This window comes from Schistocerca nitens, chromosome 8 (genome assembly GCF_023898315.1).
Source record: "Schistocerca nitens isolate TAMUIC-IGC-003100 chromosome 8, iqSchNite1.1, whole genome shotgun sequence".
Classification (NCBI taxonomy): domain Eukaryota; kingdom Metazoa; phylum Arthropoda; class Insecta; order Orthoptera; family Acrididae; genus Schistocerca; species Schistocerca nitens.
Window position 1 is genome coordinate 113,921,475 of NC_064621.1, and position 23,208 is coordinate 113,944,682.

A 23,208-nucleotide genomic window follows, 5' to 3' on the forward strand; every position below is an offset into this window, starting at 1 on the left:
TTGGCGACTGTGGCGGCCACCGGCTCTTCCTCTCCATAGCTTCTCACAGTAGGGCCCAATCTACAGCGTGTTTCACTTCAGTGCGGTGGGTCCTTCCGCTCGTTGCTCGCACACGCGACCGCTTCCACTGCCCGTCGCCAACCAACTATTGCTCGCGCCACTCACGGATGTTATTACCATTGACCGTTTCCTAGCCGGGGACTGCTACGGACATGTGTCATGCAATAATAAGTACGGATGATAAATGTCTGTCGAAGATTAGAGAGGTTTGCCCGCCCTGGCTTACACCACGATTCTGCTGAACGGAAGGAAGTCGTGTCGAACAAAATGAGCCGCACCAAATGCTTATAGAAAGTGTCGCTTCATACTGCTAAATGAAACGTCGCACTACACCGAGAATGACCGAGCGAAGCCGAGACGTACCGATTGGAGCCTCGGGCCACACGCGGGCAGCATGTTGTCCACGTGGGAAGTTTATCACGCCTCGCCAACCCCGCATTAAATAGGCCCAGCACAAAGAGAACATCTGTATGCAATTATCTTAAAAAGTGTCCTTTTTAAATTTTCCAGTCATCACATAATTGAGATGATTTATCAAGAGAGAAATCGTAGTAAAGTTGGATCGATTTGCGACTTTATAGAGATTATCGCTTGATTACTTTCTGGCAATCATATGGTAAACGATTGGGAAGAACTTTATCACTTACTGGCGCAGCTGATGAGACGATAAGAGCACGTTATATAAAGGATTGTACAGGGCAGCCTGCAGAGACCTAGCAGTCACAAGGAAACCGTATGAGCTCTAAAGTATTGCACAGCGTCCTCCACAATGCATAAAGGTGAGCAACTGTTTTAGATAAAAGTGACAGACTTGATTTTTACTTTATACCATTATATAGGCTATAAAATTAAAGTTAACTTTATGTAATTGTGAGATGGCGAAGTTATGTTTTAAACTCTTTTCCGTTACATGGTACTGCAGGTTAACAAATATCTTCCCTCGCGACTCTTGTTTCACGAAATAGGTGTTTAGTACGCAATGAAACGTCCCCTTTAAAAAATTTATACAAGACTCTGCTTAACCTGATACACAATATTTTTTAGCGCAACGCAATCTGACTTTCAAAGTTCCCTACAAAAGAATGGCCCTGACTAACATTAAACTATACCTTTCACAAATCACTTACCTCACAAAAATCTTCGCTACTCAAGCTACTGCAATACAGCGAGCGCCACTACTGCCAGCTAAATAAAAGATTCAAAGTACTCAAGGGACTAATTACTGATAGGCATAGTTGGCAAATGAAAGATATTAATAGAGAACAAACAATGTATTTACCTTGATATCATCATATATAAATATAGCAGTTCATGACAAATTTCAAAACTCCGCCATCTCTCTCCCCACATCCACCACTGCTGGCGGCTCACCTCCAACTGAGCAACGCTACGCGCTGTTCACAGCCAGCTGCCTAACACTACAATGGCGAGTATTACAACAATGCAAAGCAGCCACAGACTGCACACAGCACAGCCACTGATTTTCATACAGAGGTGGCGTTACCAATAAAAAAAACCTAAACAGCCTACTTACATAGCCCCCATGCTCCCCACAAAAAATTTTACAAATTGGTTTGGGCAGTGGCCAATACATATTTGTTAAAATTTTTTTCACAATTACAATAACAAAGAAATCAAATGCACACACTTATTGATACAATGTTGGTCAAAAGCTAAAATTTTCTTACAGTCCATAAAGACAGTCCTGATCATTCATCACATTGCAGTGTTTTTCTCAAAGTCTGAGCAGTAAAAGAAAATGCACACGGAAGTAGTGGATTTCCATGCAGTCTTGAAGAAGTATCGTTGTCCTTCCAACGGAAAGACAGTGCTGACTCTCGACATGCAGACAGGTCATGGGCCACAACAGAGCAAACCCACAGCGGAGTCAGTCGAAGTTTTGAAGAGTATTGGTGGGTAGGTCATCACAGAGCAGACCCACTGTAGTCCTGGTAGAGATTACGGTATTGGTGGGCCACCAGAGGTGCAGACCCGCTGCAGTCCTTGTAGAAATAATTGTATTGATGGATCATCAAAGATGCAGACCCACTTTAGTCCTTGTAGAGATGGCCAGCAGCCATCCGTTGTGACTGTGCAGGTGCACAATCACTATTGAAGAGTCTTGCGGATAATATAGCAAGCCCAATAAACCACCACTTGTGCACTCACAAAGTTTTTTAATTCTCCTTAGAACCAGCAATGCTGTTATCCAGTCCCTTGCTGAATTATTAACACACGTGCAAACACTAACAGTCCCTACTTCTCACATATTGTCCATATACTATGACCAACAGAAATGTGTGCAGTGAAACTGAAACGTCCCCTTAGAACAATTTTTAAACGACTGTCCTTAAACTGACGCACAATATTTTTGTTAGCGCAACGCAATCTGACTTTCAAAAATCCCTACAAAAGAATGGGCCCTGACTAACATTAACCTGTACTTTTCACAAATCACTTACCTCACAAAAATCTTGGTTACTCCCACTACTCCAATACAGCAAGCGCCACTACTGCCAGTTAAATAAAAGATTCAAACTATGGAAGGCACTAACTACAGATAGGGATAGTTAGCAAATGAAAGACATTAATAGAGAACAAACGTTATATTTACCTTAATAGTCATCATATATATATATAGCAGTTCATGACAGATTTCAAAACTCCGCCATCTCTCTCCCCACATCCACCACTGCTGGCGGCTCACCTCCAACTGAGCAACGCTACGCGCTGTTCACAGCCAGCTGCCTAACACTACAATGGCGAGTATTACAACAATGCAAAGCAGCCACAGACTGCACACAGCACAGCCAGCGATTTTCATACAGAGGTGGCGTTACCAATAAAAAACCTAAACAGCCTATTTACATAGCACCCATGCTCCCCACAAAAAATTTTACAAATTTCTTTTGGGCACTGGCCAATACATATTTGTTAAAATTTTTCATAATCGTAATTACAATAACAAAGAAATCAAATGCACACACTTATTGATACAATGTTGGTCAAAAGCTAAAATTTTCTCACAGTCCATAAAGACAGTCCTGATCATTCATCACAATAACATTTCAGTGTTTTTCTCAAAGTCTGAGCAGTAAAAGAAAATGCACACGGAAGTAATGGATTTCCATGCAGTCTTGAAGAAGTAGCGTTGTCCTTCCAACGGAAAGACAGTGCTGACTCTTGACATGCTGACAGGTAATGGGCCACAACAGAGCAAACCCACAGCGGAGTCAGTCGAAGTTTTGAAGAGTATTGGTGGGTAGGTCATCACAGAGCAGACACACTGTAGTCCTGGTAGAGATTACGGTATTGGTAGGCCACCAGAGGTGCAGACCCACTGCAGTCCTTGTAGAAATAATGGTACTGGTGAGTCAGCAAAGACGCAGACCCACTGTAGTCCTTGTAGAGATAATGGTACTGGTGGATCATCAAAGATGTAGACCCACTGTAGTCCTTGTAGAGATGGCCAGCAGCCGTCTGTTGTGACTGTGCAGGTGCACAATCACCATTGAAGAGTCTTGCGGAGAATAGAGCAAGTCCATAAACCACCACTTGTGCACTCACAAAGTTTTTGGAATTGTCCTTAGAACCAGCAATGCTGTTATCCAGTCCCTTGCTGAATTATTAACACACGTGCAAACACTAACAGTCCCAACTGCTCACATACTGTGCATATATTATGACCAACAAAAACGTGTGCAGTGAAATGATACTTAATTTGAAGAACTGGTGTCTATACAATTATATAACATAAGAATACAATTACAAAGGTACAAAATACATCATTAAAGAACATAACAATACAGATAACATTTGTAGTACAGGCTTTACAATAGAATAGAAATAAACATAAACATCAGTGTTACAAAAATAATGACATAAGTACATACATAAAGATCAGAATAAATTTTGAAACATCAACTTCACACATGAGCATTAAAACAAAACAGAATAAATAATGTCTAAACATCTTTACAAAGAAAATAACATATTATTAATGCAAATTATATTTGAGGATAACAGTATTCCTCATCATAGTGAATAGTATTAGAAAAAAAATTCTATGAAACTACACAGAGACAGGAAGAAAACAAATACACAAGGGTACACAAACATATAGTGGGAAAACACAAGGAAAGGACAGGGTTTCTTTTACTGCAGTATTTGGCAAACAAAACTTTCTTTACTTCTCGGAGATCTCCCTTCGTTCCTCATTATTTCCAAAAAGTCCTATCAATACCTGCTTTCTCTACTCTGTTCATATTTCTTTCAAAATAATTACGGATCATTGTACAATACTCATTTTGGCCCAAAACGTTTTCATATACCTTCAATGCATTTCTTTCCATTCATCACAACTTGTTACTTATATAGTCTACCCGCTCTTAAGCTAACTTAAATCTACTGAGCTCAGATGCTAAACTAAGGGACGAGGCAATGCAGCAGCACATAAAACAATTAACGCAAACAGCAATGACAAAAAAGTGCAGATTTGCAAAGGAAGCAGCATTTTAGAAATTAGCGAAGCAATTGCAATATTACGATTAATATAAGGCAATGTGCAGCAAACAAGAAAAATAAATCTGGCTTAGCAGAGTAACACAAATTAAAATTCAGTAGCACTATGCCTGGCAAATAGCATAACTTATACCTAAACATGACAAATTCAAGCAGAAAAAGTATTACACTAAAAATGGCCATGTCTAATACCTATGTCACATCTTAACACTAGAGTGATGCATCACGAGAACTCACACTAGCAGATAAGTTACCAAATCGTAAAGAAATTATTTATGCAATTCCTGTGAAGGGAAATGTCTATTTATGTGCCCTCGTTTTCTTGGAAGTAGATCATAAATTTCTTATTGACTCGATCTGTAGGCATAAAATAACTATATTAGTACATATATTAAATTTTATTTTAACCAATGCTGCAGTGCAGCTAGAAACTAGATATTAAACAAATTGAGCAATCTCTCAACTAGAAAGACAATAGATGTAAAAATGTTTCTCACCATTTCATTAGGCAATTTAGTAAATATCATAAATTAAGAGCTCCACAGTGTAATCATATGTTTTCAAGTTCGACCGTGTCGTTTTTGCGATGCTTTCTACAAAGGAATGTCAATAGCGAGGATAATGGCCTCTTTTATTCTCCACCTGTGCCTCTGAAAGGCACTCGATAATGTCTTCTTTCCAGGCGACTGTCGCCCATCTGGGTGCCCACGACGCATTATGTGAAGGTCACTTAACTTTCTTACCGAAATATTTACGACGGCAGTTTCCGCTACAGTGACAGTCTCATATAAAAATATTTCACAGGTCAAGAATTTGAGTTACAAATCTGTAGAAACAAAATCCTATTGATATAACAGTGTCCAAAAAATTTTCATCGGCATTGTAATACATTCACGCATTTACATACATTTCATAACTCTTAAAGTACGATTCTTGGTTTCCAACAACCTTTTTCACAAAGCAGAGTCCCTAACCACTACTCATTATTCCTTACCTTTTTCGTCGACACTTCTTCAATATTTCATCATAACAGATATGTAGCATAATCAAATAACTCATACAGCATCAGCTTATTGATCATAAACATACCTCAACAGCATAATACACATAGTCATCGTAATAATAACATCATAACACTTCAGTCAACTCTCAAAATCGTCGTAGCTTCCTCCAATAATTTCAAAACATAAAAAAAATTCTCTGCTCATATCAAAAGTGTCATCTGGCTCAAACGAACTTTAAAAATCGTGATCCCATACCAAATACATCATTCAAAGCTCTCATAGTATCACAATGGTTCCGAAAAAATATGAACAGTTCACAAAGTACAGACAAAATACAATTTCATAAGTGTGAAGTTATCCATCTGTGTAATTGCGTAAACATCTGTCACTGATGTAGAAAAAAAATGTTTGTTTCTCTGTTAAATAATCAGATAGCTGTGTAATTTATGTGTTAGAGAAATATGATACCGATGTGTAAAGTTGTATAAGCAAATACCATATTAGCTAGTGCCACGCACATGGTACACAAAGTAAGCGTGTACCCCCCTGAGGATTAATGTAATTATACCCTGAGGTGTTACAGATTACAGCAATGGAATGAAATGTATCACGGAAAACTTTCTTTGTAATTCAAAAATCTTTAAAAATAAATATTTTCAGTATAAAATTAATCACTCAAATACGTGTCCTCAAGTGCTAAATGTGCGTCTTGCTGTAAGATAATTCTGTGGAGCTGTCGTAGTTATCGTCCTCTGTAAGCAAAGTTCTGCTGAAGTCAATGTACTTACCTCATCATAAACGAAAGTGAAATGCTTTGCGTATAGATACCATAGTTATTACATAACTTACCGTGATCAAGAAAGTACTATAATGTAACGTATTGTTAGGCTACGAAAAAGGCTGTCTCATTGTAGCTATACCACAAAAGTTACTACGAAAGCATGTTTTACTTTCCAGAATAATTCAGAAAAACTGTGCAGATATAAAATAGATACACCGCAAAAGCAACAATGTAAATTATGTCACATATTAGTAGCGTCGTGATATAATCGTGTAGCTGCCAAAGAAACCAAATACTAAGTCATCTTTAATCTCACAGAAAGTACTTCAAATCCAGAATGTATTTCCAAGTAAACCAAAATGTTGCATTAAAATCTCATTAGCAGGATATGTTCTAAGTATGTAAGCCTTATAGTCGTTACGTAATCGTGCAACTAACAAGCAAGAATGTACACACACAATAACACTGTGTCGTCTATTCACTATAACAATGCATTCGTAATTATTGTCTAAATATGTTCCCTAGGTTCTAGACTGGATAGTTAATTTTAAAACATAGTTGCATGTGAAGTTTCTAAGTGTGACAAAGAGTACTAGTAACATGAAGTGAAAAAATTTTATATCAAAGACTAAGTTAAAAAGCAGATTAACTCTCAATAAATGGTTTTACATGTGAAATGTGGTGTAAACCTTTACTCTTCCTAGTACACAGAGTTTTAGCTTCAACGGAATCATCATGTGGTATATGTCGGTAAATAATACTGGAATTTTTCTCGAGGTTAGCGTCTATGTTATTTAACTCTGAGCCAGCTGGCGGACGTGGCTGCCTGCGGTGCGAGTCAGTGCCTGCTATCTCTTTGTTGGCGTGCGTCGTTATAGGGATTAGGAGACCTAACTTCTACAAATTCACCTTGCCCAGAGGGCCCAGCCCTGTTTAAATCCCGCTAGTTCTGATGAAATTCAGGTCTGTCGTTATGATTATATCGTCTGTCGTCATGTCGGTAGCTCCTGTAGTTTCTTTCTTGTCGGTTAAGTGGTGGAGAATTTCTCCCTGAATTATCACTGCACGGTGGACCGTTGCGTCTGAAGTTATTCTGTCTCCCGTGATAATAATAGTTCTGGTTGCCATATTGTCTGTTTCTGTGATTGTCTCTGTCATATTCATTACTACGGAAATGCGATTTTTCTCTGTAACTATTATTCTGCCAACGATTGTCATACGGGTGGTGTCTGTTTTGGTCACGATTTACGTTGTAAGAATAGCCTTGTCGTGTATTATTTCTGTCATCGCGGAATTGCGACAGATGTGACCTGTAATTGTTGTGCTCCTGTTTTCGCGTTCTGCGATTGTCAGTGTCAATTTCCAGTTCTTGTAACAGTCCCTGAAAAGCTTCAATGTCGTCTTTACAACGTCCTGCTAAAATAATATGTCGTAAATGTTCAGGCAGTTTGATTAAGCAAATGCGGATGAGTTCTGAGGGGCTGTATCGGTTAGACAGGTACTGATTCTTGTGCAACATGTCTTCAAAATATTTCACAATACTGGAAAATTTAGATTGTTCGAAATGTTTCATCATTATGATGCTATGTTTTACTCGGTCTTGTGTAGCTTGAGACCAATATGCTGAGAGGAAGGCATGATAAAATTCTCCTTCACTGTGACAATCGTGAATGACCGATCGCATTCTTACAGCTGGTTCATTCTCTAAGTAGCCACACATAAATTCTAATCTGTGTTCTAACGACCAGTTGGGAAGAAAACAATGAGAGAATTGATGGAGCCATGCTTGTGGATGAATGTCGTTGCCAGAATTCTTCAATATTTTGAATTTACGTGTACTAATGAACAGCTTATAGTCAAAATCATCATGTCGGCGAGTAGCATATCGGTCATTGTTACGTCGTATCGGCGGTTCCATCTCAAAATTCGGTGCACCTTGCCAATTTCTTGCATAATTTCCGAAGTACCCCGTGTTATTATTTTATGGCTGTTCTGTATTTCTATGTCCCTCTTCCCGTATTGGAGCGCGGATGTCCTCTAAAATATGTAATTCTTGTATTACCTGTGTCAGCTGATCTTGTACTTCCCAGATTTCTCTTTGGTGTTGCGTATTAATTTGATTCTGATTTTGTTTGAATTTCCTAATTTGTTCGCACTCTTCTGTGTCATTAAAGACTATCGGTTTTGTGTCATTCAGATAATCATCTACCTTCGTAGATAAGTTAGAGAACTGATCTGAAAGTTCGACTACTTTATCCGATAGTGAAATTATTTCCTCTGTGTGTTTTTCTGAACCAAGTTTCAGAGTATCCATTTGTGTTGAAATCGAATCTACTGTGTCCTTTAAGTTTTCCTGAGTTTTTGCAAGTTGCGTAACCGTATCGGTAGATGCAACTGAGTCAATTTTAGGTTGCAAGGTCTCATGATTTTCATGAACAATAGTTTGCAGTTCTTTTATGGCTGCTTCGTGATTCTGTAATGCATTTTCATGCCGCGAAAAAAATAGGTTGAAAATGCTCACAAATTTGTGTTTTTACGTCATTACAGGCTTCTTGACATTTCGATTCAATGTTATGTAGCTCAGTAGTTAAATTTCACGTGTTTGTTCAAGAGTTTGTTCCAATGAGTCTAACTTTTGAAGCTGTTGCTGTGTTTGTCTCTGGTGTTGTTCCATTGTGTCTAACTTTTGAAGATTTTGTTCCATTGTGTCTAACTTTTGAAGATTTTGTTCCATTGTGTCTAACTGTTGCTGTGTTTGTCTCTGATTTTGTTTCATTTGCTGCATTAATTGCAATAATAATGTATTAGTGTCTGGAATCTGTTCCTCTATGCTTTTCGGCAGTGCATTTGCACCGGCAACATTTACATTTTGACGAGCAGAAAATGTGTCTTGACCTATTTGAGAAAACGGTGAGGATCCAAAACCTGAGTCTACAGTATTTGCAATATTGTGTTCTGTCATTTCGGATTCCTGAGGCGAGCTGTTGCCGACCGATCGATCGATAATGCTTCCCTGTTCACTACTTGTTTCACTGTCTACACCATTATTTGCCGCCCGCTCCATTTCCCTATGCACTATTACCAAATGACTACTTTGAATGTCTGTTACTTCATTACACAGTGGTGCTGATAAGCTACGCTCTTCATCACCATTATTTCTCAGTTTACTTTGGAGCCTAGTGTTACGTTTTTCGCACGCCATTATTGTCACAATATTTCACAAGATAACACAGAAAAGCACAATGTGAAGAGCAAAAATAAGAGAACACATTAACTTAGCACTGAAAATAATGTCTAGTTAATTGCAGCTGCGAAATACTTGGTGCAAATCTACATGCATGCCACAACTGTTTTACTGTACAACAATGAAAGACTGCAACTACATAGGAGATTTTCTCTACAATTATGCGCTAGCAATAAACAAAAGCTACACTAATTACACAAACTACAAGAAGAAATCAGAAAATTCCAGTGAGGTATCCTCGGCTAAGGGTCGACATATGAAACGTCCCCTTTGAACAATTATACATGACTGTGCTTAAACTAACACACTATACTTTTAGCGCAACACTATCTGACTTTCAAAAATCCCTACAAAAGAATGGGCCCTGACTAACATTAACCTGTACTTTTCACAAATCACTTACCTCACAAAAATCTTGGTTACTCCCACTACTCCAATACAGCAAGCGCCACTACTGCCAGTTAAGTAAAAGATTCAAACTATGGAAGGCACTAACTACAGATAGGGATAGTTAGCAAATGAAAGACATTAATGAGATAAGTAAATACATAAAATAATGAGAATAGTTTCGAAACATTAATTTCACACATGAGCATTAAAACAAAACAGAATAAATAATGTCTAAACATCTTTACAAAGAAAATAACATATTATCAGAAAAATTCTACAACATAACTCTTATTAGCTAAACACATAAAGACAGGAAAAACACAAATATACAAGAGTACACAAACACATACCAGAATAACACAGGGGGAAAGGACAGGGTTTGTTTTACTGCAGCATTTTGCAAACAAAACTTTCTTTACTTCTCGGAGACCTCCCTTTATTCCTCACTATTTCCAAAAAGTCCTATCAATACCTGCTTTCTCTACTCTGTTCATATGTCTTTCAAAATAATTACGGATCATTGTACAATACTCATTTTGGCCCAAAACGTTTTCATATACCTTCAATGCATTTCTTTCCATTCATCACAACTAGTTTCTTATATAGTCTACCCACTCTTAAGCTAACTTAAATCTACTGAGCTCAGATGCTAAACTAAGGGACGAAGCAATGCAGCAGCACATAAAACAATTAACGCAAACAGCAATGACAAAAAAGTGCAGATTTGCAAAGGAAGCAGCATTTTAGAAACTAGCGAAGCAATTGCAATATTACGACTAATATAAGGCAATGTGCAGCAAACAAGAAAAATAAATCTGGCTTAGCAGAGTAACACAAATTAAAATTCAGTAGCACTATGCCTGGCAAACAGCATAACTTATACCTAAACATGAGAAAGTTCAAGCAGAAAAAGTATTACACTAAAAATGGCCATGTCTAATACCTATGTCACATCTTAACACTAGAGTGATGCATCACAATTTATTCTACAAAAGAAATTAACAAGTACTTGAAAAGAAAACTATGATTGCAGTTCCTGTGAAGGTAATTGTCCTTTTGTGCTCCCTCATTTTTTTTAAAAAAATTATTATTTACTCGACCTGTAGACAGAAAATATTTATATTAGTACATCTATAAAATTTTATTTTAACCAATGCTGCAGTGCAGCTACAAACTAGATATCAAACAAAATGAGTAAATATGTACAAATGAAGGCATGAAACATCATTCATTAGCCATAGGGCATTTCATAAGGTAGTACAGAAAATCTCTCAACTCTCGTAGAAAGACGCTTGTCATAATCAGGTGTGCAGATGTAAAAATATTTCTCGTCATTTCATTAGGCATTTCTGTAAATATCATAAATTAAGAGCTCCACAGTGTCAACGTATGTTTTCAAGTTCGACCGTGTCGCTTTTGCGATGCTCTCTACAAAGGAACATCAATAGCGAGGATAATGGCCTCCCTTTTTTTTTTCTACCTGTGCCGCTGAAAAGGGCTCGCAATAATGGCTTTTTCTCCAGGCGTCTGACACACCTGGCCGCTCACAACGAATTACTTCATGGTCACTTACCTTTCTTAACGAAATATTTACGACAGCAGTTTTCGCTACAGCGACAGTCTCATATAAAAAATTCACAGGTCGAAAATTTGCGTTACAAATGTGTAGAAACAAAATCGTATTGATATAACAGTGTCCAAAAAATTTTCGCCGGCATTGTGATACATTCACGCATTTACACACATTTCATAACTCTTAAAGTACGATTCTCGGTTTACAACATCCTTTTTCACCAGTCAGAGTCCCTACCTTCTATTCATTATTCATATACATATAAACACGTAATCACATTCCTTATATAGCATCATCTTATTGATCATAAACACACCGCAACAGCATAATACACATCGTCGTCGTAAAAATAACATCATAACACCTCAGTCAACTCTCAAAATCGTCGTAGCTTCCTCCAATAATTACAAAACCTAAACAAAATTCTCTGCTCATGTCAAAAGTGTCATCTGCCTCAAACGCACTTTAAAAATCATGATCCCATACCAAATATATCATTTAAAGCTCTCATAGTATCACAATGGTTCCGAAAAAATATGAACAGTTTACAAAGTACAGACAAAATACAATTTCATAAGTGTGAAGGTATCCAACTGTGTAATTGCGTAAACATCTGTCACTGATGTGGTAAAAAAATTTGTCTCTCTCAGTTAAATGATCAGATAGCTGTGTATTTTGTGTTGGAGAAATATGGTACCGATGTGTAAAGTTGTGTAAGCAAATACCATATTAGCTAGGGCTCCCTGTGCGTGCCAAACACATGGTACACAAAGCAGGCGTATACCCCCCTGAGGATTAATGTAATTATACCCTCAGGTGTTACAGATTACAGCAATGGAATGAAATGTATCACGGAAAACTTTCTTTGCAATTCAAAAATCTTTAAAAATAAATGTTTTAAGTACAAAATTAATCACTCAAATACGTGTCCTGTAGCGCTAAACTGTGCGTCATGTTGTAAGATAATCTCTGTGGAAGTCTCGTATTTATCGTCCTCCGAAAGCTAAGTTCTGCAGAAGTCAATGTACTTACCTCATGATAAACAAAAGTGAAATGCTTTGTGTATAGATATCGTAGTTATTACGTATCTTACCGTGATCAAGAAGGTACTATAATGTAACGTATTGTTGTGCTACGAAAAAGGCTGTCTCATTGTAGCTATACCACAAAAGTTACTACTAAAACATGTTTTACTTTTCAGAATAATACAGAAAAACTGTGCAGATATAAAACAGATAACAGCGCAAAAGCAACATTGTAAACTGTCACTCATTAGTAGCGTCGTGATAAAGTCGTGTAGCTGTCACATAAACTAACCTATGTGTCATCTGGCATCTCACAGAAAGTACTTTAAACCCAGAATGTATTTTCAAGTAAACCAAAATGTTGCATTAGAATCTCATTAGCAGTACCAGTATGTGTCCTAAGTATGTAAGCCTGATAGTCGTTATGTAATCGTGCAGCTAACAAGCAAGAATGTACAAATACAACACTGTGTCGTCTGTTCACTATAACAATGCATTCGTAATTTCTGTTTAAAAATGTTCCCTAGGTTCTTGACTGGATATTTAACTTCAAACATAGTTGCATATTAACAGATTCTAAGTCTGACAAAGCATACTAGTAACGTGAAGTGAAAAATTTTATGGCAAAGACTAAGTTATAAAGCAGATTATCTTTCAATAAACGGTATTACATGTGAAATGTGGTGTAAACCTTTGCTCTTCACAGTACTCAGAGTTTCAACTTGAACGTAATTATCATGCAGTATACATCGGTAAAGAATGCTAAAATTTTTTTCAAGGCTAGCGTCTTATGTTATTTTTCTCGGAACCAGCGGGCGCACGCGGCTGCCTGCTGTGCGAGTCATTGTCTGTCTCTTTGTTGGCGCGCGCCGTTATTGGGATTAGGAGACCTAACTTCTACAAATTCACTCTGACGAGAAGGCCCTGCCCTGTTTGAATCCCGCCAGTTCTGATGCAATTCAGGTCTGCCGTTACGAATATATCGTCTATCGTCATGTCGGTAGATTCCGTAGTTTCTTCCTTGTCCGTCACGTGGTGGAGAATTTCTCCCTGAATCGTAACTGCGCGCTGGACCGTTGCGTCTAAAGTTATTCTGTCTCCCTTGATAATAATTATTTTGGTTCCCAAATTGTCTGTTTCTCTGATTGTCTCTGTGATAGTCATTACTGCGGAGAGGTGATCTTTCCCTGTAATTATTACTACTCTGTCAACGGTTGTCATACGGGTGGTGTCTGTTTTGGTCGCGATTTATGTTATAAGAATAGCCTTGTCGTGTATTATTTCTGTCATCGCGGAATTGTGACAGATGTGACCTGTAATTGTTGTGCTCCTGTTCCCGCGTTCCCCGATTGTCAGTGTCAATTTCCAGTTCTTGTAACAGTCCCTGAAAAGCCTCAATGTCTTCTTTGCAACGTCCTGCTAAAATAATGTGTCGTAAATGTTCAGGTAATTTGATTAAGCAAATGCGGATGAGTTCTGAGGGGCTGTATGGGTTTGACAGGTACTGATTCATGTGCAACATGTCTTCAAAATATTTCACAAGACTGGAGAATTCAGATTGTTCGAAATGTTTCATCATTATGATGCCATGTTTTACTCGGTCTTGTGTGGCTTGAGACCTATATGCTGAGAGGAAGGCATGGTAAAATTCTCCTTCACTGTGGCAGTCGTGAATGACCGATCGCATTCTTACAGCTGGTTCATTCTCTAAGTAGCCACACATAAATTCTAATCTGTGTTCTAACGACCAGTTGGGAGGAAAACAATGAGAGAATTGATGGAGCCATGCTTGTGGATGAATGTCGTTGGCAGAATCCTTAAATGTTTTAAATTTACGTGTAGTAATGAACAGCTTATAGTCAAAATCATCGTGTCGGCGAGTCGCATATCGGTCATTGTTACGTCGTGTCGGCGGTTCCATCTCAAAATCCAATGCACCTTGCCAATTTCTTTCATAATTTCCGAAATGTCCTATGTTATTATTTTGTGGTTGTTCCGTATTTCTATGTCCCTCTTCCCGTATTGGGGCGCGAGTGTCCTCTGAAATACGTAATTCTTGTATTACCTGTGTCAGCTGATCTTGTACTTCGCGGATTTCTCTTTGGTGTTGGGTATTAATTTGATTCAGATTTTGTTTCAGTTTCCTAATTTGTTCGCTCTCTTCTGTGTCATTAAAGACTACCGGTTTTGTGTCATTCAGATTATCATCTACCTTCGTAGATAAGTTAGTGAACTGATCCGAAAGTTCGGCTACTTTCTCTGATAGTGAAAACATTTCCTCAGTGTGTTTTTCTGAACCAAGTTTCAGAGTTTCTAGTGTGTCCTTTAAGTTTTCCTGAGTTTTTGCAAGTTGCGTAACCGAATCGGTAGATGCAACTGAGTCAAATTTAGCTTGCAAGGTCTCATGATTTTCATGAACAATAGTTTGCAGTTCTTTTATGGCTGCTTCGTGATTCTGTAATGCATTTTCATGCCGCGAAAAAATAGGTTGAAAATGCTCACAAATTTGTGTTTTTACGTCGTTACAGACTTTTTGACATTTCGATTCGATTTTATGTAACTCAGTAGTTAAATCTTCACGTGTTTGTTCAAGTGTGGTGTGAAGTTTTTGTTCCATTGCGTCTAACTGTTGCTGTGTTTGTCTCTGGTGTTGCACTGTATCTAACTTTTGAAGATTTTGTTCCACTGTGTCTAACTTTTGAAGATTTTGTTCCATTGTGTCTAACTTTTGTAGCTTTTGCTGTGTTTGACTCTGATTTTGTTCCATTTGTTTCTGATTTTGTTCAAGCGTTGTGTCTGACTTTTGTAGCCTTTGTACCATTTGTTGCATTAACTGTAATAACAATGCACTGGTGTCTGAAACACGTTCCTCAGTGCTTTTCGGCAGTGAAGTTGCACCGGCAACATTCACATTTTGACAAGCAAAAAATGTGTCTTGACTTATTTAAGAAAACGGTGAGGACCCAAAACCTGAATCTACAGTATTTGCGAGATTGTTTCCTGTCATTTCGGATTCCTGAGGCGAGCTGTTGCCGACCGATCGATCGATAATGCTTCCCTGTTCTCTAATTGTTTCACTGTCTACACCATTGTTTGCTGCCCGCTCCATTTCCCTATGCACAATTACCAAATTACTACTTTGAACATTAGTTAATTCATTACTCTGCGGCGCTAACACACTGCTTTCGTCTTCACTGTCATTTCTCAGTTTACTTTGGAGCCTAGTATTACGTTTTTCACACTCCATAATTGTCACAATATTTCACACGAAAACACAGAAAAGCACAATTTGAAGAGCAAAATAAAATAACATAGCAATGGAAATAATGTCTACTTAATTGCAAGCGCAGCTGCGAAATACTTGGTGCAAATCTACATGCGTGTCACAACTGTTTTACTGTACAACAATGAAAAACTACAACTACAAAGGAAATTCTCTCTATAATTACGCGCTAGTAATAAACAAAAGCTACACCAATTACACAAACTACAAGAAAAAAATCAGAAGATTCCAGTGAGGTATCCTGGCAGGGTCGCCATATGAAACGACCCCTTTAAAAAATTTATACAAGACTGTGCTTAACTTGATACACAATATTTTTTAGCGCAACGCAATCTGACTTTCAAAATTCCCTAAAAAAGAATGGCCCTGACTAACATTAAACTATACCTTTCACAAATCACTTACCTCACAAAAATCTTCGCTACTCAAGCTACTGCAATACAGCGAGCGCCACTACTGCCAGCTAAATAAAAGATTCAAAGTACTGAAGGGACTAACTACTGACAGGCATACTTGGCAAATGAAAGATATTAATAGAGAACAAACAATGTATTTACCTTGATATCATCATATATAAATATAGCAGTTCATGACAAATTTCAAAACTCCGCCATCTCTCTCCCCACATCCACCACTGCTGGCAGCTCACCTCCAACTGAGCAACGCTACGCGCTGTTCACAGCCAGCTGCCTAACACTACAATGGCGAGTATTACAACAATGCAAAGCAGCCACCGACTGCACACAGCACAGCCACTGATTTTCATACAGAGGTGGCGTTACCAATAAAAAAACCTAAACAGCCTACTTACAGCAACTACAATTACGTTTCGGGGGGACATGATATTGATGGTGGTTATCTCGTTTAAAGAAGAGGTCGTGTGCCTTCATCTACATCTACATCTACATCCATACTCCGCAAGCCACCTGACGGTGTGTGGCGGAGGGTACTTTGAGTACCTCTATCGGATCTTCCTTCTATTCCAATCTCGTATTGTTCGTGGAAAGATAGATTGTCGGTATGCCTCTGTGTGGGCTCTAATCTCTCTGATTTTATCCTCATGGTCTCTTCGCGAGATATGCGTAGGAGGGAGCAATATACTGCTTGACTCCTCGGTGAAGGTATGTTCTCGAAACTTCAACAAAAGTCCGTACTGAGCTACTGAGCATCTCTCCTGCAGAATCTTTCACTGGAGTTTATCTATCATCTTCGTAATGCTTTCGCGATTACTAAATGATCCTGTAATGAAGCGCGTTGCTCTCTGTTGGATCTTCTCTATCTCTTCTATCAACCCTATCTGGTACGGATCCCACACTGGTGATCAATTTCCAGCAGTAGGCGGACAAGTGTACCGTAATCTACTTCCTTTGTTTTCGGATTGCATTTCCTTAGGAATCTTCCAATGAATCTCAGTCTGGCATCTGCTTTGCCGACGATCAACTTTATATGATCACTCCATTTTAAATCACTCCTAATGGATTTAACAGCTTCCAGTAGCTGACCTGCTATATTGTAGCTAAATGATATGGGATCTTTCTTTCTATGTTTTCGCAGCACATTACACTTGTCTACATTGAGATTCAATTGACATTCCCTGCACCATGCGCCAATTCGTTGCAGATCCTCCTGCATTTCAGTACAATTTTTCAATTGTTACAACCTCTCGATATACCACAGCATCATCCGCAAAAATCCTCAGCTAACTTCCGATGTTATCCACAAGGTCATTTATGTATACTGTGAATAGCAACGGTCCTACGATACTCCCTGCGGCACACCTAAAATCACTCTTACTTCGGAAGACTTCTCTCCATTGAGGATGACATGCTGCCTTCTATCTAGGAACTCTTCAATCCAATCACACAATTGGTCTGATAGTCCATATTCTCTTACTTTGCTCATTAAACGACTGTGGGGAACTGTATCGAACGCCTTGCGGAATTCAAGATACACGGCATCCACCTGAGATACCGTGTCTATGGCCCTCTGAGTCTCGTAGACGAATAGCGCGAGCTGGATTTCACACGATCGTCTTTTTCGAAACCCATGCTGATCCCTACAGATTTCTAGACTCCCGAAAAGTCATTATACTCGAACATAATACGTGTTCCAAAATTCTAGAACTGATCGACGTTAGAGATATAGGTCTATAGGTCTGCATATCTTTTCGACGACTCTTCTTTAAAACGGGGATGACCTGTGCCCTTGTTGAATCCTTTGGAACGCTACGCTTTTCTAGAGACCTACGGTACACTGCTGCAAGATGGGGGGGCTAGTTCCTTCTCGTAGTCTGTGTAAAATTGAACTGGTATCCCATCAGGTCCAGCGGCCTTTCCTGTTTTGAGCGATTTTAATTGTTTCTCTATCCCTCTGTCGTCTGTTTCGATATCTAACATTCTGTCATCTGTGCGACAATCTAGAGAAGGAACTACAGTGTAGTCTCCCTCTGTGAAACAGCTTTGGAAAAAGACGTTTAGTATTTCGGACTTTACTCTGTCATCCTCTTAGGGTCTGGAACCCACCAGCAGCTGTGTTGCAGTGTTAAATTATGCTGGCTGCACGTAAAACCAGGCTGGAACTTGTCGCCAGTTCTAGTGGGAAGATCGTCGACTGTAAGCGAAAATGTCTCAGTTGAGAAACACGACAGTCAGGCACCTGACATTACGATGCTCTAGAACGTAATAACTGTGACATATTTGCGTGATTTCAGTAGTTTTATTCTATCAGAGATGACTATCTGAATACCTGTAAACGACTAATCGATATCGGTAACAGCCAAACTCTCACTAATGAACCAAACGTTGGCTGGTTGCTGAACCAATCGGTGAAATACGAGGCGTGTTTTTTAAGTAAGTACCTTTTTGAAATTAAAAACAGACATGCTAATATATCTCAATAATTTTATTTTTACATGAAAGCGTGTACTTTAATCTACGCACTGACGCCATTACAGTCTGATTCTTCCTTGTTTACGTTGTGTACTGAGTGTTTAAGATGCCTCCGATAAACGTGAGTCCCGCCGACTGTGAAGTACGGGCTGTTATAAGATTTCTTAGTGCTAAAGGCCTAAAAGCGATCGATATTCATCGTGTGATCTGTGCAGTTCACGGAGAAAACATTATGAGTGATGGAATGGTAAGAAAGTGGGTGAGAGCATTTAAAGATGGCCGCACAAATGTGCATGATGAACTACGGAGTGGGCGTCGTTCGGTCGTTAATGAAAGTTTGGTACAGGAAGTGGACAATAAGGTGAGAGAAAACTGACACTTTACGATTTCCTCCTTGCGGGATGACTTTCCTAATGTTTCTCTTAGTGTTTTGTATGCCATTGTGACCGAGCACTTAAATTACTGAAAATTGTGCGCGTATTGGGTACCGAAAATGTTGACGGATGTGCACAAACCAAACGTTTCGACAGTGCATTGACTTTCCTTGAGCGGTACCACAACGACGGTGGTGATTTCTTAAGCCAAATTGTTACGGGCGATGAAACGTGGGTGGCCTACGTCACACCAGAATCAAAGCAACAGCCCATGGAAGTTGAGCAAGGGCCTCGTTTTGCTGCAAGTCAATGCCCGTCCGAATGTGGCGAATCAGACCAAAGATCTCATCACATCTTTTTGATGGGAATCTCTAGATCATCCTCTGTACAACCCCGATTTTGGGCCCAGTGACTACCATCTGTTCCTGCACTTGAAGAAACACCTGGCCGGTCAGCGACAAAACAGAGGTTAACAAGTCAGGAGGCAGACTTGTATGAAGAGGGTATTCAAAAACTGGTACAGCGTTATGACAAGTGCCTCAATATTGACGGAAATTATGTAGAAAAGTAGATTAAGGTACAGGCTTTCATGTAAAAATAAAATTATTGAGATATCTTAGCACGTCTGTTTTTAATTTCAAAACGGTACTTACTTAAAAAACCCACCTCGTAATATGTGACGGCGGGTGCAGTAGTCTGCAAAATGCGTTATGACAATCACTGTACTCAAGATAAACTACAGTGTCGCTGAACTGTTCTGCACCCTCTTACGAGCAATGCTTACTGCGTGATGAGAGTTTCACAGCAGGTCACTGTAGACCTATTCATCGCACTGCCATTTGATGAATGTTTACTTCTTTTTTGAGTCATCAGTTTCCTGACTGGTTTGATGCGGTCCGCCACGAATCCCTATCCTGTGCCAACCTCTTCATCTCAGAGTATCACTTGCAATCTATATCCTCAATTATTTACTGGATGTATTCCAATCTCTGTATTCATCTACAGTTTTTACCCTCTACAGCTCCCTCTAGCAGCATGGAAGTCATTCCCTGATGTCCATTCTCCTTGTCAATGTTTTTCACATAGCCCTTTCCTCTCCGATTCTGCACAGAACGTCCTCATCCCTTACCTTATCAGTCCACCTAATTTTCAACGTTCGTCCTGTGAGGTAACGGGCGAGTTGCGGCGCCCTGGAAATATTCCAAGTTCAGAGTTGGGGGCCACCGCTCAGGCCGCGCGGCAGGGCTGAGTTCGTTAGCATCCGCGTGGTGCCTCACAACAGCCGGCGCACGTGGTACATCGAGCACGTGGCTGGGAATTCCTTGGTGACGCTGTGCGCCGGGAGGGCCAAAGATGGCGCACTTCGTGAAACCTTAGTGGCAGACATTTCACAATTCGTATAGAAATTAATAGTACGCAGATAAATCATGATACCTCAGAAACAAACATGTTCATTGCTATTATTTGCACGACGATTCTGATAGTGCAATCAGATATTCAATATTTTTATTAGTTTAAAGTTTAGAATCTGACGGGAAATTATACAAGTAAGACCCAGCAACGAATTCCCAAAATATAAACGCTTCATCCGATTTTGTCGATCGCGGTGTCTTTACAAAGCTATTAGTGTAAACATAAATTGCTATGAACTACAGGCACGTAACTTGATTAATACATGAGTTATTGGACGTCAGAGTGGTCGATTACTATCGATCGCGTCAGGCCATAAGTGCTCCACAGTTACATGAAAAAACGGTAGCAGCGTGCTTATAAATGTATTTATTCATCTATGTCTTTGTTTATATCTGATCTATACTATTCATGAAGAAATTAGTTAAATATTTACTGTGTTATAGAAAGCACAGAGACCTTAGGCTACTGGCCTACCTTTTGTTCTGTTCGTTTGATATATGTTTATTTAATTTGTTTATGTATCTAATAATGACTTCAAAAGGCGTAAATCACTCACTCACAAGAACAAAATTTCGCTTCGGTACCCTAAGAAAATGACTGACTTTCTGAAGGGACCGTGGCTATGTTACAGTTTGCATAGCTCGACCAAACACCTGACAGTCATTCACTGTGAAGGCCGTAAAGATGTTCTTGGAACGAGCATACTTACAAAAGATGCTAGACTACAGAGAAAAAAGACAGGACCAGTTTTGAGCCTACATATATCTGAAACTGCCACGGAGAGATCTTACTTAGTTGCCTCTCTAGAGATTTCTGCTGTTGCGTAGGTGCCTTGGGGAGCAACGTGTTTCAAGAGATGTGAGGTTCAGAGATAGACGTACCGCGTCCTTTTTTTTTTTTTTGTCCCTTATAAAATTAACACTGTGACTGGCTCTTTGCGTGGGACAGCATTTAAAGCGGGAGACCGAAACACCGAAACATTGCTTTTTTGCGTAAATTTGATGCCAGCGATTCGTTTTATTTACAGTAGATAGCTTTTTTATGTGTATTTAAACAGCAGTTCAGTTCCTGCGTCATCACAAAAACTGTTCCCACGCGAAATTTTCAACAAGAAGCTTTTCGTGCTTCGATGGTTAGTTTAGGCATCATAGTGCTTTATTAGGGGCAGTTCTAGTGGCTGGAGGTGGTGTGTCTTTCATTTCCCGTCCATATAGGGACATAAAATATGGATATACTTGTAACCACGTTGCAACTATGCATTTTTCATGTGTGAAAAGCATTAGGTTTTAGCACGGATGAAATATAAGTTTATATACGATTTTAACAACTTTCTTTTTCTCAGGAACTTCGAACATAGTCAGCTGTTTTCTTGCCCAAATGTCAAAATACCTCTACTACTTTTAGTGTTCCATTTCCTAATCTAATTCCCTCAAAATGATTTCATTCGAGTGGAACATAACAATATCTAATAATGTGTGTTAGAGCCTGTTTATGGTCCATCCGTGGGGATATTTATAAAATTTCAAGTTACTTAAATGTAAATCCAGTACTTCGAATGTTTTTCATTATGTTTGAGTGGGTGCGTTGGCATGAAGACATGGTGCGAGAGCTCTAGCCAGTCACAGCGCTCGTGAATGGGGAGACTGGATGGAAGCGAGTTCGGGTGAAGAGTGCTGATAATACGGGACAGGACACGGAAAGTGCTGGATAGGACGGCACAGAGAACTGGAGAGTGTGGAGTGGTTTGCGCGTGGTCGCGGCAGATAGAAATACTTTGGAGTGCCGACTTGTGCACTTGCGAGATTTTCGCGGCTTCTACAGTGAAGACGTAGTGTGCGTTTAGAAGTGAACACCTCGCGAGCTATGTTGCTGTTCATAACTAATTACGTGCAGTAGGAATCTATTGTTTCCCTGTTATTCAATATTTTATTTAATTGCTGGACCATCGACACCAATGAGTGTTTTGCAGAAATATACCGGATTCTCAAAAGTACTTCTACTATCGTACTCATCATTTAAAGTCGTTAAGATAGTACCTGCAGAGTTTATTTAATTGTAATCTTTCATTTATAAATTAATATGTTACTTTCATAATTCCCAATTGCCCAGTGATACAAACCTTTGACCATTCGATTCATGTGTGTATTTTTATCGTATACAATAGACTCAGTGGTATTTGGCCCGTAATACGGCAACTACGCATCCCAGCCCCTAGACAACGAAACCAACCGCAACTTTTAATATTGCAACTCGGAGGATACGTAGTTGAGGGCCACATCACATCATTTCCCAAATTGAAATCCCGCAGACTGTAGCTCCACATCTCTAATGTTTTGATTCTCTGCTGTTCCGGTTTTCCCACAGTCCATGTTTCACTACCGTACAGTCTGTGGTCCAAACGTATATTCTCAGACATTTCTTTCTCAAACTAAGGCCTATATTTGATACTAGCATACTTCTCTTGGCCAGAAATGCCATTTTTGTCAGTGCTAGTCTGTGTTTGATGTCCTTGCTACGTGCGACACGGCTTATTTTGCTGCGTAGGAAGCAGAATTCCTTAACTGCATCTACTTCGTGACCATCAATCCTGATATTAAGTTTTTCGCTGTTATCACTTCTGCTACTTCTCATTACCTTCGTCTTTCTTCGATT

At 39.2% G+C, this 23,208-nt stretch overlaps 1 protein-coding gene across 1 annotated transcript in view; it reads left to right on the top strand.

The window, feature by feature from the left end:
* The first annotated feature begins 774 nt into the window (after positions 1–774).
* LOC126198839 (myogenesis-regulating glycosidase-like) overlaps positions 775–23,208 on the top strand; it is an 85,849-nt gene continuing 63,415 nt past the window's right edge. Inside the window, exon 1 of the mRNA XM_049935418.1 lies at positions 775–839. Coding sequence (XP_049791375.1) covers positions 830–839 — 10 coding nt within the window. The 5' untranslated portion in view covers positions 775–829. The remainder of the gene's footprint in view (positions 840–23,208) is intronic.